General features: G+C 39.4%; 1 protein-coding gene across 22 annotated transcripts in view; it reads left to right on the forward strand.

The window, feature by feature from the left end:
* atp2b2 (ATPase plasma membrane Ca2+ transporting 2) overlaps nt 1–15,646 on the forward strand; it is a 161,070-nt gene that overhangs the window by 124,303 nt on the left and 21,121 nt on the right. For 19 of the 22 annotated variants that reach the window (XM_064304125.1, XM_064304126.1, XM_064304123.1 and 16 more), the window contains 4 exons: nt 2,508–2,549; nt 3,805–3,969; nt 5,025–5,239; nt 5,557–5,799. In XM_064304125.1, coding sequence (XP_064160195.1) covers nt 2,508–2,549; nt 3,805–3,969; nt 5,025–5,239; nt 5,557–5,799 — 665 coding nt within the window. The remainder of the gene's footprint in view (nt 1–2,507; nt 2,550–3,804; nt 3,970–5,024; nt 5,240–5,556; nt 5,800–15,646) is intronic. The other 3 variants (XM_064304146.1, XM_064304137.1, XM_064304142.1) reach the window with 1 other exon arrangement.

Genomic DNA, 15,646 nt, shown 5'->3' on the forward strand with positions numbered 1-15,646 from the left:
GACTTGCTTCTGCTCCGTACTTACGCGTAGTCATGTGATCTTAGAAAACCAACACGTTAGCTTAGCAAAACACTGTACACTTCAGGAAAGAATACAATTTTAAGTTTTGGATGTTGTGTATTGTAGAAGAAGTATCAGGAGTGTGCTTTGTAGCATGATGCATTTTGTATATATTTTTCAAGAGTGTAAGCTGCTTGGTTGAACTTAACTAGCTTGTTCGGAAACTGGTTGACTAAACTAGGTATTTTGGACAAACTTCAGCTATACGTTATCAGCTGGACAAAATAGCTAGCTTTGCTGCTGTTTCCTATATTGTGGTAATAATATGTATGAGTACAGTTGCTGGCTTGTATAATATCTTTACCTAGGCTTGTGGTGTGATCTCCTATACACGTCATAATAAATTATGTATACCTTGCTATACATGTATTTTATAGATATTATTTATTAAATATTCAATTCAATTTTAATTGTATAATGTTTTTTTAAAGAAAGACTGTCGCAAAGCCTGTCACAAAGGAAAAATATTTCTCTTCCCTCATAACAGTTACAGTAACAGTAATTATTGCACAGGGAAGGAACATTATTTTACACAGCATTATAGCAGTGCTGTGCAGAGTATTGCCCATATTACCAGGTTCAGTGACCTGTTTAGATGATACAAATATAACTACTCCTGTAAATGTCTTCACAGCACTTCTGCAAAAACAGCTATATTTTGTAGTGGTGGAGAAAGAAGGAAATTTGACGCTATGTAAATAAAATAAGTCATGTAAATAAAACATTTCAAGTCATTTACAAAATTTTAATTTAGTTTGTTTGCGGTTTCAGTCAAGCACAAAGCAGGAAACCATGTAAATCATCAAGAGAGCACTTGGTATGCTTTCCTTGTTGCTGTACCAGTGAACAGGGAATTGATGCAATCGTGATGTCACACTTTCCAGTCCTAAAACTGGATAAGCGAACTCTCAAAGACAACAAAGACAATATATATGAAGGTTATGCAGTCTTTCAGGTCTCTTGTACAATGAATTCTGGCGTTTAACAAGCAGCCTTTCTTATTGTTTTTAAAATTCTTTTTTAGTTTTTATTGTTTTTTCCCTGTTTAAATCCCTTTGGTGATTTAGCATGCGCATCCTGGTCCAAGTGTTGTTCTGCATGCTGTGTATCCTTCTGTGCTTGTGTTGCTCTCTTCTCATTGTGTTTAATGTGTGACTTCTTTGTCCTGGTATTTTATGAAGTATCTGAATTGCTTTTCTTGTATAATTGATTAATGGAGTTCCTTCTAGTCAGTAACGTGAGTATACCCCACTTAAGCTGATTTCCACTCCAATTGGACATCTGTAAATAGAAAATATATACACATAAACACTTCCCTAAAATGGACCAGTGGACCAATGGACCAAATGCATTTTCTTACAGTATGGTGCTTATGATAATGTATGTAAAAGTCACCAAATCAAAGTTAGCTGGCACTCTTATTGTGAACCAGCCACCATTTTAATGAATGTGATGGCTGCTGTGTGCTATGCATTGGTGTAGGAAAATTCTGACCCCTCAGCCAACTTAGTATGGCTTTCAATCATTGTTGTTATTGATGCAGTTTTGACTTGTGTGTGTATTGACCCAGGTCTAACAATGGCATGCTACATTAATTCAGATTCTGTGCACTGACAACTGGTGAGAGAAAGTAATGGCGGTGAGTCTTCACTGCCAGTAAAGGTCACTAAAGCAATTTGTCACCAGTGAGTTCTCATTCATTGACTTCTTTCATTATTTAGTCAACAGTAGGTCAAAGACAATTGCGGAGACACAATGTATGTAGCATATCTTTGGAACTATACTATGGTCCACTGCACATACTGTTTCATAATTATAACGATAATCCCAGCATTAAAATATTGGTTAACATGCACATTAAATGCACGCGCTTCATATACTTTCCAAATTCTGTTTTGTTCTGTGCACCTTCCAAAAATCTCTGTAGACACAGATATTTGTGTTTGTGTTGTGTTTCATGAAAAAATGTTTAATGTGGTGTGGACAGTCGTCAACATTTTAGAGAACAAAACTCCCAAGTCTAACAAAATGTTATATTCATAATGTTTTATAAATCACATTAAAATGCAAGTGATGTAGTAATCTAATCTATTTATCTAATCTGACAGTGGATAGTCCACAGACACATCACCCACACTAGTCATGTGAATTGTCATATGACATTGCATACATGTTGGCAAGTCTGAAAACATGCCTGCAGTTCATGAGACACATCACACAAACCACTGCAGCCATGTACTTTGCCTAAAGAGGACGCCTACACGTAACTCTCATTTATGATGCAGCATTTGTGTTATGTATGTTACTGTCATGGATGATGTGAAATAAATATTCATTTTTCTGTCTTCCTTTTTTATTTGATTTCACTGTAATGTCCTGTGTGATGGATGTTTTATTGTCTGCTTTTTTGTTATTTTGGTTCTGTGTCTCGTATGTCTTAATCATAGGTAAAATTCAGGATGGAAATATGGAGAACAACCAGACCAAAGGTAACATGCTTTCACTTATCCTGGTTTGTGCTTCCCCAGCAGTGCAGATCCACACCTCTCCATTAGATCTAATGTCTGTGTTCACAGTGTTGTCATTTTTACCTTCCAGCTGTCTCTTTGCTCTTGAGGGTGTCCAGGATTGTGTATCTGTCTGATGTTGTTACTCCAATACTCATTGCACAGTGCAGAAGAACAAATTATACTGAGCCTTGAAGTCCATCTGGTATCATAATTTCAAAGCATCTGCCTTGTCTCTAATAGATTTGGATTGCATAAAGTTATTTTGTGATAAGTAGTAAATGCGTAGGCAACCTTTCTGGTAAATGATTGCGGCAATCTGAAAATATCATCCAGTGGGGTATTCTGTTAATTGTGCTCACTAACATTTCTGAATTTAAGAATGAATATTTCAAGGTATAACAGTTGTTTTATATATTTTATTTGTCATTAGTTTTCCCTTTACTGTGTAGTTCAGCTATTTATGTTGCTGCTGTGTGGTTTTGGGTTTTACTCTATGCATGCTCTGAGAAGATTGTTTGACTTTATTTGCTGTCTTAGACTGGGAATCAGCCCAGAATGGTAAGCTGTGGAATACTGTGACATGATGATTATAAAGGTGTGCAGAGGTTTCATGTTTTAAACCATTGATCCCCATGTCAGGTTCCTTCATGCCAGTTTTTATTAACGGTTAACAATGCTTTCACAGGATGTGGGTAAAAGATGGCCCTTATGTGTTTGTGGTATCTGGGGTTTTATTGTAGCATGTGTAACATTTTAAGGAGGGGAAAATGGAAAAAGTACCTTCAGTAAATCAGTGAGTTGTGGTTACATTTCTCCAGACCCTGATGGTCAGAAACAGGAAGTGGTGGATTGAGTTCTGGGCTCTAATTCATGAAGTGTCTCCGAGCAGGAGTGCAGATCTAGGAACAGTTTTAGCTTTTAAGCTCACAAAGTATAAGGTTAGGGTATGGCCAGCAGAAACATGATCCTAGATCAGCACTCTTACTCTGAGATGCTTTGTGAATGCGGACTCTAGACTAATGACTGGAGAGTCCTGGTTTCAAAATGCTGGTCTCACATTTCTGCTCTAGACTTGGTCAGAGTAATTTGCTTTGCAGCATATGAGTGGGGTTTGAAATATCACCATCTCTGTGGATACTGTAAGAAAAATCCAAATATATCCTACACAAAGGTGTTGTTGAAGCATCCCATAGAAACAGTTAATTCCAAAGTCTGTATGTTCTGATCATTTCAGTTAAGAAACAAGATGGTGCAGCCGCTATGGAGATGCAGCCTCTGAAGAGTGCCGAGGGAGGGGACATGGATGAGAAGGAAAAGAAAAAGACCAATGTCTCCAAGAAGGAGAAATCCGTTCTTCAAGGAAAACTGACCAAGCTAGCCGTTCAGATTGGGAAAGCAGGTGTAGTAGCGTGTCGAACAGATTTAAGCAGTTTTGTGGATTTTGTTGTTAACGTTGTGTGAAGTAGCATATGTTGCATTGTGTATTGGTACCTTGATGATGTTGAATTTACATTCTGTGTTTTACAATGAAATACATTTTTGAATGACTGGTACAGAATCAGTCAATCGATCTTTATTTTGGATATCACAATTAACAACAAATTATCACATAGCATTTCGTAGTGGAAAGTTTTACAATACAACAGAGAGAAAGCCATCTGGGAAGACTGTAAAAGGATTCCCAGACCCCTGTGCAGCCCTTAACCTTGTGAATTCATGGGGTACACACATTAAGAATGGCACATCAAGATGCTCAACACAAAACAGGGTGCCTGGGCAGCAGTGCAGTGGACAGCACTTGATATTCTTTGATGCTTAGAGCTCTTTGTTTTGTAACCCATGTACATTAAGAGACTTATAAAATATACCAAAATTAAAGAAATTGTAACAATGGGATCTGCCAATCAGTGATCACCTATATATTTCTTGTTGGCAATTAAATCTCTGGCTATGCTTGTGTAGCTATGTGATGAATTCTACAAATCAGTGGTTTGGGCATTTTATAAGTTTATATATCGTCAGTGAAATATTGTTTTGGTTGTTTGTAAACCTTATGCACTGTTTTGCAGCCCCCAAATAGGCTGACAACTACTTTGGAAATCAGTATATTAGAATACACAGTGAAGGTCCTTGGAGAAAGAAACAGTGATTTTTGACATCACCTCTCGAGTGGAGCTTGAGTGAAACAGGAAGCATTAGCTTGTCTTCAAGGCAAACAACATCAATTACAGTACATTTATCTTCTTCCAAAGTCAACAGATTGCATAGAGGCACTAACCTGTTTTGTCTGAAGCCTTCAGCAGATGATCATTTCATTCAGGTTTTGCTGGAGAGGTAATGTTAAATTGAATTATATATTTTTTGTGTGGTTTAGCTGCACAACAGCCCATTCTTTCAGGCTATGGCATTTTCTGCCGATTAGAGACTCACCACTTTGTCCCTGCTGCCTGGTAGGTTTGGTGATGTCAGCTATCACGGTCATCATCCTGGTGCTGTACTTCGCCATTGACAACTTTGTGCTCCAGAAGAGGCAGTGGATGCCAGAGTGCACTCCTGTCTACATCCAGTATTTTGTCAAGTTCTTCATCATCGGCGTGACCGTCCTGGTCGTGGCTGTTCCTGAGGGGCTTCCTCTGGCTGTCACCATCTCTCTGGCCTATTCCGTCAAGGTGAAGTACCACAGCCGCTTACTCCACCTCTTCCATGCACAGCCAATGACACGTATCCCTCATTAAGAGTTTTCCCATCGGTCTTCATCTTTAAAATTTATGAGGAAAGGATCATTGCTTCTTTTCTGTTAATGGTTTACCAGTACTAGAACATTCCATTGCTCCTGGCAGGCCGTTGAGCATCTGCCCTACCTAGAGATGAAGCAGAGGTGGTCAAATGATTATACACTTAAAGAAACCCATTATGATTGCTACTTTTTACATATGTGTGGCATTGAATGAAAATGGCTAAATGTTTTTTTTTATACTATAAACAGAAAATGATGAAGGACAACAACCTGGTGCGCCATCTGGATGCCTGTGAAACCATGGGCAATGCCACGGCAATCTGCTCGGACAAGACCGGCACACTGACCACCAACAGGATGACAGTGGTGCAGGCCTACCTGGGAGATGTGCATTACAAAGCGGTCCCTGATCCTGGCGCCCTGTCCCCCAAGACCCTGGACGTCCTTGTCAATGCTATAGCTATCAACAGCGCCTACACCACCAAGATACTGGTAAGGTTCCAAGCAGAAGAATGTGAATTGTCTTTCATATACCTCTGCATATTCCAATATCTATAATGGGGTTTGTAGCACACTCAGTGCTCTATTGTCTGGCTAGCGCATGGCGTTTTGCGGGCTGTTGTACTTATGAAATGGTATATTTTTGTCATGGGTTCTGATTCACCTGAGCTATTTGGTTATTTTGTAACTCGCCCTGTGCCAAAGTGGGAAGGGAGCCACTGATGGGGGTGTGTCAGACAATATCGCATAGCTCAGTGCAATTTTGATGCAGCTCATCAGAATTTTCAGGTCAGTCTAGTCTGCCATTTGCACTCTTTGCCACCCACCTGCTCAGACCATGTCTATGGTGTAAGTCGCAGGCCATCGTACAGATTGAATATTTTGGGGCTTTCCCATACAAGGCGAGCATGATCACAGCCTATTCAAAAGCCATTTAACGGTTTTGTATGGATCATATGCTGTCCAGTTTGACTTATAGATATAGATATAAACTTATAGATATTAATCCCAGAAGCAGGAAAAATGCTTGATTTGCATTTATTGTTCATTGTCTTTTTTCTTTGTACTTTAATCATTTTAATCCTGTATTTATTTCTATTTTTAATTGTCTATGGCTGTTCTTATACTGCATTGTGGTCCCTGGGGTATTGTATTTCATTCTTTTTCTTACACCCGTCTGTAATGGGAAGAATGAAAATAAATGCAGCTTGAACAACCTTTTCATTTTAATTGACTGTAGTTAAATTGTGGTACAATATCGTCAATATTTACAGGATAAACCGCTGTTTGTTCAAAAGAGAATACTGTGCATTTATGTTTAACCAGCAACTAATTAGGAAGGTTATGGTTTTTCTTTTTGTTTATTGTCAAAAACGGTACATATGTGGGATTGGATGAGTTGTGATTTTGTCATGTTGTAGGATTTGTCTGTGTAGTCATTTTATTATTTTTTAAAAGTTCTGATGGAAGAAAATTTGAACAAATTCAAATGAATTTCTCTTATTTATGAGATTCATCCAACACTCAATTTCTGTGACAGCCCGACTCTGCACCTCCCGCAAAAGAACGTCTTGTGAGAAACATCTGAATAATATATCCTTACCCTTGTCTTCCATTGCAAGACACAGGCTATGGAAATTGGCAGTATGCCCTGCGCAATGTGTACAGCTCTTAAAGGGAATGAAAAGAGGTAATTTGATTGGCTATTAATGAATCCAGCTGTACCACACTCACTGATTCAGTATAATCTAGCTCGCTTTCCTGGTGCACTCTGCCCTCAGAGCTGTATGCTCCTTGCCTCTGGTCACAAAATATTAACATTCACTAGCCACACTCATTTATTCTGGAAAATAGAGCCCCTGGTGTCTGTTTGTAAGCAGGCAGAATCAGAATCCATATATAGTCTGGTAGTGAAATCCAGTAGGGAATTTTCTGGAGCTTTTGTAACTGTCCTTATGATTGCTACCTGTTTGCTTGGCAGCACACAAGTCAATATGCTGATCTGTAATGGTGTTGCAACTGTGTTGCTGAAAAGACTTTTAGACTGCTTCAGAACATTCAACCTCATTCAGTTGCTAGAGGGCATGAATGCTGGTATAGAAGTGAAATGGCTAATTTGAACCACTGTCCCTTGATATATTGTAAATTAAGTTGTGCATTAATTAAACCGTCCCCTCTCAGAATCACATTATAAAATCAATATGTATGTATTCTAAATTAGAAAAAGCCCTGAAGCATAAGGTTTTAATATAGAAACAACCAAAGGTCTTCGGAGTTACTCAAAATGCACTTAAATCCTTTCCAGCATGGGAGGTGTCCTACATTCTTCAGTGCTGGTGGTAATTGGAGTTATCTATTTATTGCCATGTGCTTCACAATTTGTAGATTCTAAAGCCAGAAATTTATTAGAAGCATATTCTCTATTCTGTGATATAGTTCACGGTTTTTTTTTTTTGGGGGGGGTGGGATCTGGTGGCAGAGGGTAGGACCTCCCTACCCGGCTCTTGGGTACAATTTTGAGAATCGCGCACATTATTATACAGTACAGTATTATATTGCATTATGCTGTAAAGGGTTTTCTTACTTGACACTTGTTAATTTTGAGGAATGATGCACTGTTAAATAGGGGGTTGCTATTTTATATTTTCATTTAAATATAAGGATCTTGGTTTTTTTGCTCCAAGCTGTAATATTGATTAATAACATGGAATCTTGAAGAAATTACTGACAAATACTATACCAATATATCAATTTCTCACCCACCAACCAGTCAACCAATCACATTTATGAATAGCCCTTATGGAAATGGAATATATTTGATATATATGGTGTCAGTATATCAAATGCACAATATATTGCCAAATATATAAATTATTGTACCTAGAAATATATTATACTGCTGTGATATCATTATATAGTTCTTGCATAAAAATCTTCCTTAGAAAGGAAGTCTAGATGCATTGGAAAGTACTAATCATTTGACAGTTCAGTTTTTTAGTTTTATATATTGTTATGTTGTTAGAATCTCCAGATAAGTGGCTTAGCTGCCCATATCATGACTGCAGCTGGAGCAGGAAAAGGGCGTGGGATTACTTGGTCATGAAATTTAAAAAAAGCATGGATCAGATTAGTATTTTCTGCCAACAGAAATAAATTATACAATCTACAAAGTATACAATCTATTTTCTAAATCAACACAAAATGGCAATTTTATGTTCATTTGCATGACAATTACACAAGTAATGTTATATTGTTTAACCTTGTGTAATGTTATATTATTTAACTGTTCAATTTAAAGGTCAACTCACTGTATGTAGATATATAACATTTATATATATATATATGACATTTAAAGTTAGATATTTGTACTATGGAATCCATAGTTTTTTCCCTATTGCATTTTACGCATAACAATCAAAATCAAAATGTTACATTTTTCCTAAAAATCCCAATTCAGCTTTAAATCCATATTATTCAATACATGCTGTTGTATATCAGATGTAGCACTATCAGAACGTTGTTAGTTTGCTAAGTGACTCACTTTGAAAGTACTTATTTTAATCAGGACATAGAATATTAAAATATGGTGAGAATATATTGTTCAAAAAGGTATTTGTTGCCTCTGCCTTAATTTTATTCTGATTGGGAACAATTCTAGGTAATTTTGTACACAGGAAAATGTGATCCCTAGCAGAACTTGCCTGTAATAGTGTTATGGCGGCATAATGTTTAGAAAAGGAACTTTTACAGTTAAGTGGTATTTTTGTGTCTTTTGGGATCAATACTACATTTCTATCATTCATTGATGGGCAAGTGTACATTTTTAATCACAGAACGACAGAATAAGACAGGATGGGGAGGGGAAATTTAGGTAAAACGTCAGTTGGTAAGTCTTATGTACTCTAAAAGGGGGTCAGGGTGTTCTTGGGAAGTCAATGGATGTTGGTTGAGAAGGAAAGAATGGCTGGGTTCAGACAAGCTGCAAAGGAATGTGCTTAGCTCATGGGGGTGAGGGATGAAGTGGGGTGGGAGGGGGTTTAAAACTGAAAGTGGGCTTAATGAAAGGATTTGTAATTTTAATCTCCTTATTTATGAAAGATGTTGCATCATACAGCAAATGAATCCCACAAAGCCCAGTTTAGAGTCTATGTTCTCCTCATGGTAATTGAGGCAGAAACTAGATCCCCCTACAATGAAGACACCATGGTGTTCTCAGAGAAAAGGAAATGTGGGCATCGCTCTGTAACTGTAACCCTAAATGGTGTCTGAAAATGATTAGCCATGCAAGGAGTCAGAGGGCATTTTCTGTCCGGGACACACAGTTAATTGTGTGTTCACCGAACACTGGGTTTGTCATGAATAGGAACCATGCTAGATCTCCTCAGGTTCCATCAGGGACCCTAACAAATGCAAATGCTGGAAGGGAAAAGAGCTCAAAGGAGTGAGTCCCCTCTCCCAGCTGGTTCTCTGTGCAGATGTAAGCGGTCTCCAGGGACAGCCAAAGAAGACTGATATCTATATAAAGAAGGCTTTGATATCCATATCATTTTAGCTTTCTCCTTTGTAATGTAGACTGAAGTCAACAACAATCCCTCTTCAGCATATCATCCTTGCACGGTCTCCCAGTTCTGATTCATACATTTAAGGCAAAGGACCCTGAACTGAAGGCACTGTAATTCCTAAATGTGTGTTGCTTTGTCAATTAAACCATTTTATTCAGTGACCTCAAGAAGGGCATTGCATCTGAGTGCTTAGCTGAGTGCATCACATCAACATCACAAAATGACAAGTCATAATAAAGTGAAAATACAGTTATTTTTGACACCAAAATGGTGGATTCAGATAGTCTAAATAGGATTAATTATACTAATTTGATCTGGTTTCGACTACTCCAAACAGGATTAATTAATGCACTCAGATCCAATTTTGAGCTGTGGGGTGCATGTTAGGTTGGTAAACAGAGTCTCCGAGATACAAATCCTCAGCTATCCCTTGTGAGGAAGCCATATTGGCAATGCTGATTCAGTCTCCCTCCCCAGAGATGAAGACAGTTTTAGAGAGGGAAATGTTTCAGGAGGGGAGAGGCTCAGAAGGAGTGGAGGCCTCCCCTGAGGCAACAGTGTCTCTCCGAGTTCAGATCCCCCGCATCTCAGCCATGATTGGTCAAGGTCACGGTGAGGACATAGGAGAGGCAACTGATATTAGAACTGAAAGGAGCACAGCTTCATATCCAAAACCTGTACTATAACCAGACTGCATCATTTTAACCTCTTGGTTTTTCTTTAGCTTTTACTCACAATAAAAGTAAGTGTACGATTTGGCGTGCTCAGGAGACACCGACATTAATTTAGCCAAACATTGTTGTTTTTTTTTTAAACAAAAGAAATGACAAAAGCCAAATTCACAGAGCTGAGGCTCAGATCCAAAAGGAGATTTTCGGCGAAACGAAGGAGCCAGCACAGCGCGTGTGTGCTGATCCTCCCGGAGCCGGCTCTGTATCCTGAACCGCGGCGCGACTTCCTCTGAGCGCAGACTCAGGTTGCCCGCGCCATCTGCTCCGTGAACCTTTTGGGTCACAGGCCAGGGAGGCCAGTTCCACTGCTGATGTCACACGCTCTGAATCATTGATAGTGCCTTTGAGCCAAATTCCTGACCAGCCTCGATTCCCAGCACTGCACGTCAAAGAGACAGAGGATTACAAAGTGCCAATTAACTGTCCTCCGAAGATGTGGCGCGTTTCTGTCATTGACAGATCTACTACAAGAGAAGTTAACAGTGGTAGAGACGATGAGGACAATTGAGTGGCCAGCTGCATACTTGAGAGTTGATAACGGTGTGTACAAAAATCTGCTCTGTGAGAAATTGATCTTTATTTTGTTCTGCAGTGTTAGAATCAGTAACAAGTTACACATGCTCTTATTTTCCTATCCCTTTGCTCATTTTATCCCCTTAATAAGCAAATTTGTTAATTTTGTTCTCTTGACCTTAAATCTCATAATGATCAATATATACTGTATACTGTCTCATCAGATCATTAAGTTACATGAAGCAGTTTAATAGCAAAAGGGAAAGGAAATCTACTAACCAAAGCACGAACCAACTTTTTGAACTTGTTACTATGAATACTGTCATCCACATATTAGTCATACAATAACCAAGGAAACTACAGTGTAATTTACATGTTCAAGCCTGTCCATAGAGATGCTGTTTTCTTAATTGTAATTTTAATTTTTTGTAATTTTAATTGTATATTTCTTTACATAATTTGTATGTCCTTAGGCAGCACATACTCCTGTCTACTGGATCCTTCATGCCTCTTTGCACACCATGAGTTTACAAAAAAATTAGTGACTTCAACAGCTATGGCTAGAAGCAAAGAATGCATTTTCTTTGTATGTGGACAGCCATTTTAAGCTTCATAAGCAGGAATTTGGAACAATCTTGCAGACTAAAATGTATATGTATTAGCAATATGATACATACTTTTTCATCATACAACGTGACATAACCAATACAATCAGTAGTGGGGAGAAATAATTCCCTCACAAAATATATGACTGCACGACCTCAATAAACAGAGATGAGCTTAGTACTGCATGCAGTACATTGCACTGAAAAGGGCAATCAGTATAAAATGCATATTGCAATCTTGTAGTTACAGCAGGAAGCATGTAATAACCTGGCCAGGTTGCATGGCTGGAATGCAAAACTGCCTGCACTGAAGCATGATAGTCCAGTCTGTTTCAAGGTCATTCTTCAGTCAAGGTCATTTCAGACTAGATAAAATATTTTGAAAATAAATAGAAAAGCCTACCTTCATATATATTTTTAAGGGTCTTTAATTCTCAAAATAATTACAGATGAATGTAGTGTTTACATTATTAAGCAAAATTTCACAATCAGTAAGCAGTTTCTGAAATGTATGTTTCTTATATAAATTATTTTTTTTTTGGGTGATTGCAATGTATTATATGAATTGGGGTTAGATTCTAGATAATGTAATGGGAGTTTTCTCATTTCTGATCTATTCATCATTACTATACCTGTGGCGTTGTTAGATAACATAATAGAATGACTCAATTCTATTAACATAGTGTGTCAGCAGACTGAACACAGTCTTTCGAATCTGGCTTGAACCCGCAAACTTAGTGTTATAACAGACTGCAGATTCGGTGGTCTGGAAGCATGTATATCCATTAGAGAAAAAAGGTTAGCATAACGTCCGTGAACAAGTTTATTATGGCGTGAATAGGAGCTATTCACATCTTATCACAACTTCCGTCTCCAGTCTCAAGCTGGCTTCTGCCTTTCAACGTTGAAGGCCCAAAAGGATCGAAGCATCAATGCGCAGTGGCCGTTTGATGTGATCAAACATTATTTGAAAGCTGTCGGGGGAAGGTGACGCACCCCTGCCATGCCACAGGAAATCCATCTCATATTGATGATGCACTTTGTTAAGATGACAAAAAAAAAAAGGCTGAGTCACTGCAGCAGAAACGGGCGGTCTCCCTCCTGACCCCCGCCGAGCTCCGTGAACCCGCTCTCTGAAGTGGCAGAACCAGAGCCTTCGCTCTTGCGCTCCTTTCAAAGTGGCTTCCCCCCTTCCTTTTAATTATGCATCCGAGCCACCGGTCGATCGCTCACCTTGTTTCCTCGCGAGGGGGGCCGCCCGCCTCTCGCCCCTGCCATTGAAAGAGTTAAGGAGAAAATGACCTTATTGGGGACGCAGGGGGAGTGCAGCGGGGCCCCGTGGCTCCAGGAATGTAGAGCGCTGGGCCTGCGGTGAAGCAGGCAGGGGGAGGAACAGATTTGGTGGCGATAAAACCGCGCTAAAGAGGAAATGCCTTTGCCAGCCCTCTCCCCGCCATATGCCGGAGCTCACCGGAGAGCGTGTTGACCGGGGAGCAGGCAGCTGCTCTGCCATCGCCACCGAGCCAGCTCCCCTCCCAAACACGCAGGGACCACGTCAGAACGCACCGCACACCCTCGCACGGTCACCTTCTCCGGTCTGGTTTGCTGGGGAGGCGGGGTTTTTCACAGAGTTTCATCAGAGTGAAAATGTTTCCTTTGCAGGGCAAAATGTCCCCCTGAATCCGTTTAACTGTAGAACTGTTAAATAGTTTTCTGTTAAATTTACGCATGTTGTGTCTTGTTTACTTTATTTTAAATGTACAATTTAGTTGTCCTGCAAGAGAATGACACTGGGGGTCTGCGGCTTTTTAGGTGTGTTTCTGCACTTAAAGCATTTCATTTAAGTTATTGACTGGCTAAAGAATGCTCAAACCATGCTTCCTAATCCTTGCTTCTGGTTGAAAGAAAACCGTAAAAACCTGCCACCACTGTGGTCCTTCAGGACTTACGTTGGATACCTTTTGTAAAGACTATTCCCATTAGTTCCAATAGCTGACTATTTGAATAATAGCAGTAAAAAATATGATGGTTTTTTGAAAACACTTTCATTATACAGTATATGCTTTGGATCATACCTCGATCTTTCCACTAATTAATTAGCCACCAGAGATGAGGAAAAATTACTGCACCTGTGTCAGGAGATCTTTATCAGAGTTCCTTGAAGATGTTATGACCAGATGTTCCATTTATACACTCACTGCAGGGAACTATAAAGTTCTGTGTTGCTAGGAGACGCTCTGCAGTAATTGGGGGTTCTTAATACCTTCCTGTCAACTAGAGGTCAAGATTCCTTGTATTGTATGTCTTGTAGAGCAAATATTGTAGGTGATGTTGAGTAGAGGATGTTCTTAATGCAATTTTTTCGTCAGAAGGAATGCAGATATAAAACATTTTAAAATAATATTGGGCACCGTCAACATTTTTAAGATTTCACTAAAAATCATTGTTAAGCGGATTGCTTTAGCCCAGTGATTTGTGTTATTCCAGGTCTTTTCTGCTAAAAACAGTGCTTCTTCTAATCAGACCTTGCATAATAGATTTATGTTTGGAGGCCTTCAAGGTGTACTTTCTCATTTGATATTACTATTCTCTGATTTCTCTCCCGCCCACGTTGAGAGGAAGTGCTCTGTCTCAGGAAGGCAGGGGAAAATGAAATCATCCTGCGGAAATTCTCCCAGGAAATACTTTTTCTCTTTCTTTTTCCTGATGATTTGCCTGGTGTAGTCGCTTGACGAATTGGTGTTGGGCTGCCGTTTATGTAATCATCAGCACTGTCTCATCTCATCCTTCTCCAGGAGACCTGGGGCATGGCAGGACACATGCAGTTCAATGCAAAGTATTGGGACAGACACAATTTTGATTGTTTTGGCTCTGCAGTCCAGCGCATTGGATTAGAAATAAAACAATGAATATGAGGTTAAAGTGCATACTGACAGCTTTAATTTGAGGGTGTTTACATCCATATCGGGTGACCCTCATATGAATTATATCCCTTTTTATACCTAGGGATCTATGTGCGTGCACACGCACACACACACACACATACACACATACACACACACACACGTACATATATATATGTGTGTGTGTGTGTGTGTGTGTGTGTGTGTATGTGGCGGAGGGAGGAGCAGTTTTTGTATGTATGTGCACTTGTACACACACGCACACACACACATATGTATACACACTGTGTGTGTATGTGTTGGTGTGGGGGGGGGGGGGTGTTTGTGTGTGTCTGGGTCTTGGGTGGTGCACATGCAGCTGAATTTACCTACTCTACTTTGTCCTGCACTATATTGCTTGGTCTGCACTGTTTCTTTCCTGTAATATGGTCTAAAATGGAAGCAATTTCAGGTAATTTCAGACAAATTGTGTCTCTGCCTGTTGTTGCGGCTGCCTGGCTAGAAATAAAAGAACAAGAGCCATGTGCAGCGAAGTCCACCCTCTGAGACGCAAGCAGAGAAAAGCCTGGAAACATCAGAGGACACAGGATGTGCTGCATCCCCTGTAAAGGTCACCTCTGAATCCCCTGCTGATCTCAAGAAGCACATTAGCTTCAGCCTCACAGGGAAATACAAATGAACAGTTACAAATAGGGAGCCGCACCTTAAAGATAAATGTCTTTAGGTTTCTCTGCCCCAGGTGCAGAGGTCCATAAAATGGTAATCCCCGCACAGAGTATGACTATCTATCACAGTAGCTCCATACACTAGCATTTAAGAAACATTTTAAGTGTTATTCTGTCCTGTTTCTTTAACCCTTATGCGCTGGTCATACGCAATAAATGTTCGACAGGAAATATGAATGAGAATTGATGAAATAGCACAGACTGTATTGGTCTTGCATGTTTTAGCTGCTAACTAAAGTAATAGGTGACAGTGAAGTATTAATGATGTTCTGTATTAATTATGTCATGTGGGCTGTGAGG

The sequence above is a fragment of the Anguilla rostrata genome, chromosome 13 (assembly GCF_018555375.3).
Source record: "Anguilla rostrata isolate EN2019 chromosome 13, ASM1855537v3, whole genome shotgun sequence".
NCBI lineage: Eukaryota > Metazoa > Chordata > Actinopteri > Anguilliformes > Anguillidae > Anguilla > Anguilla rostrata.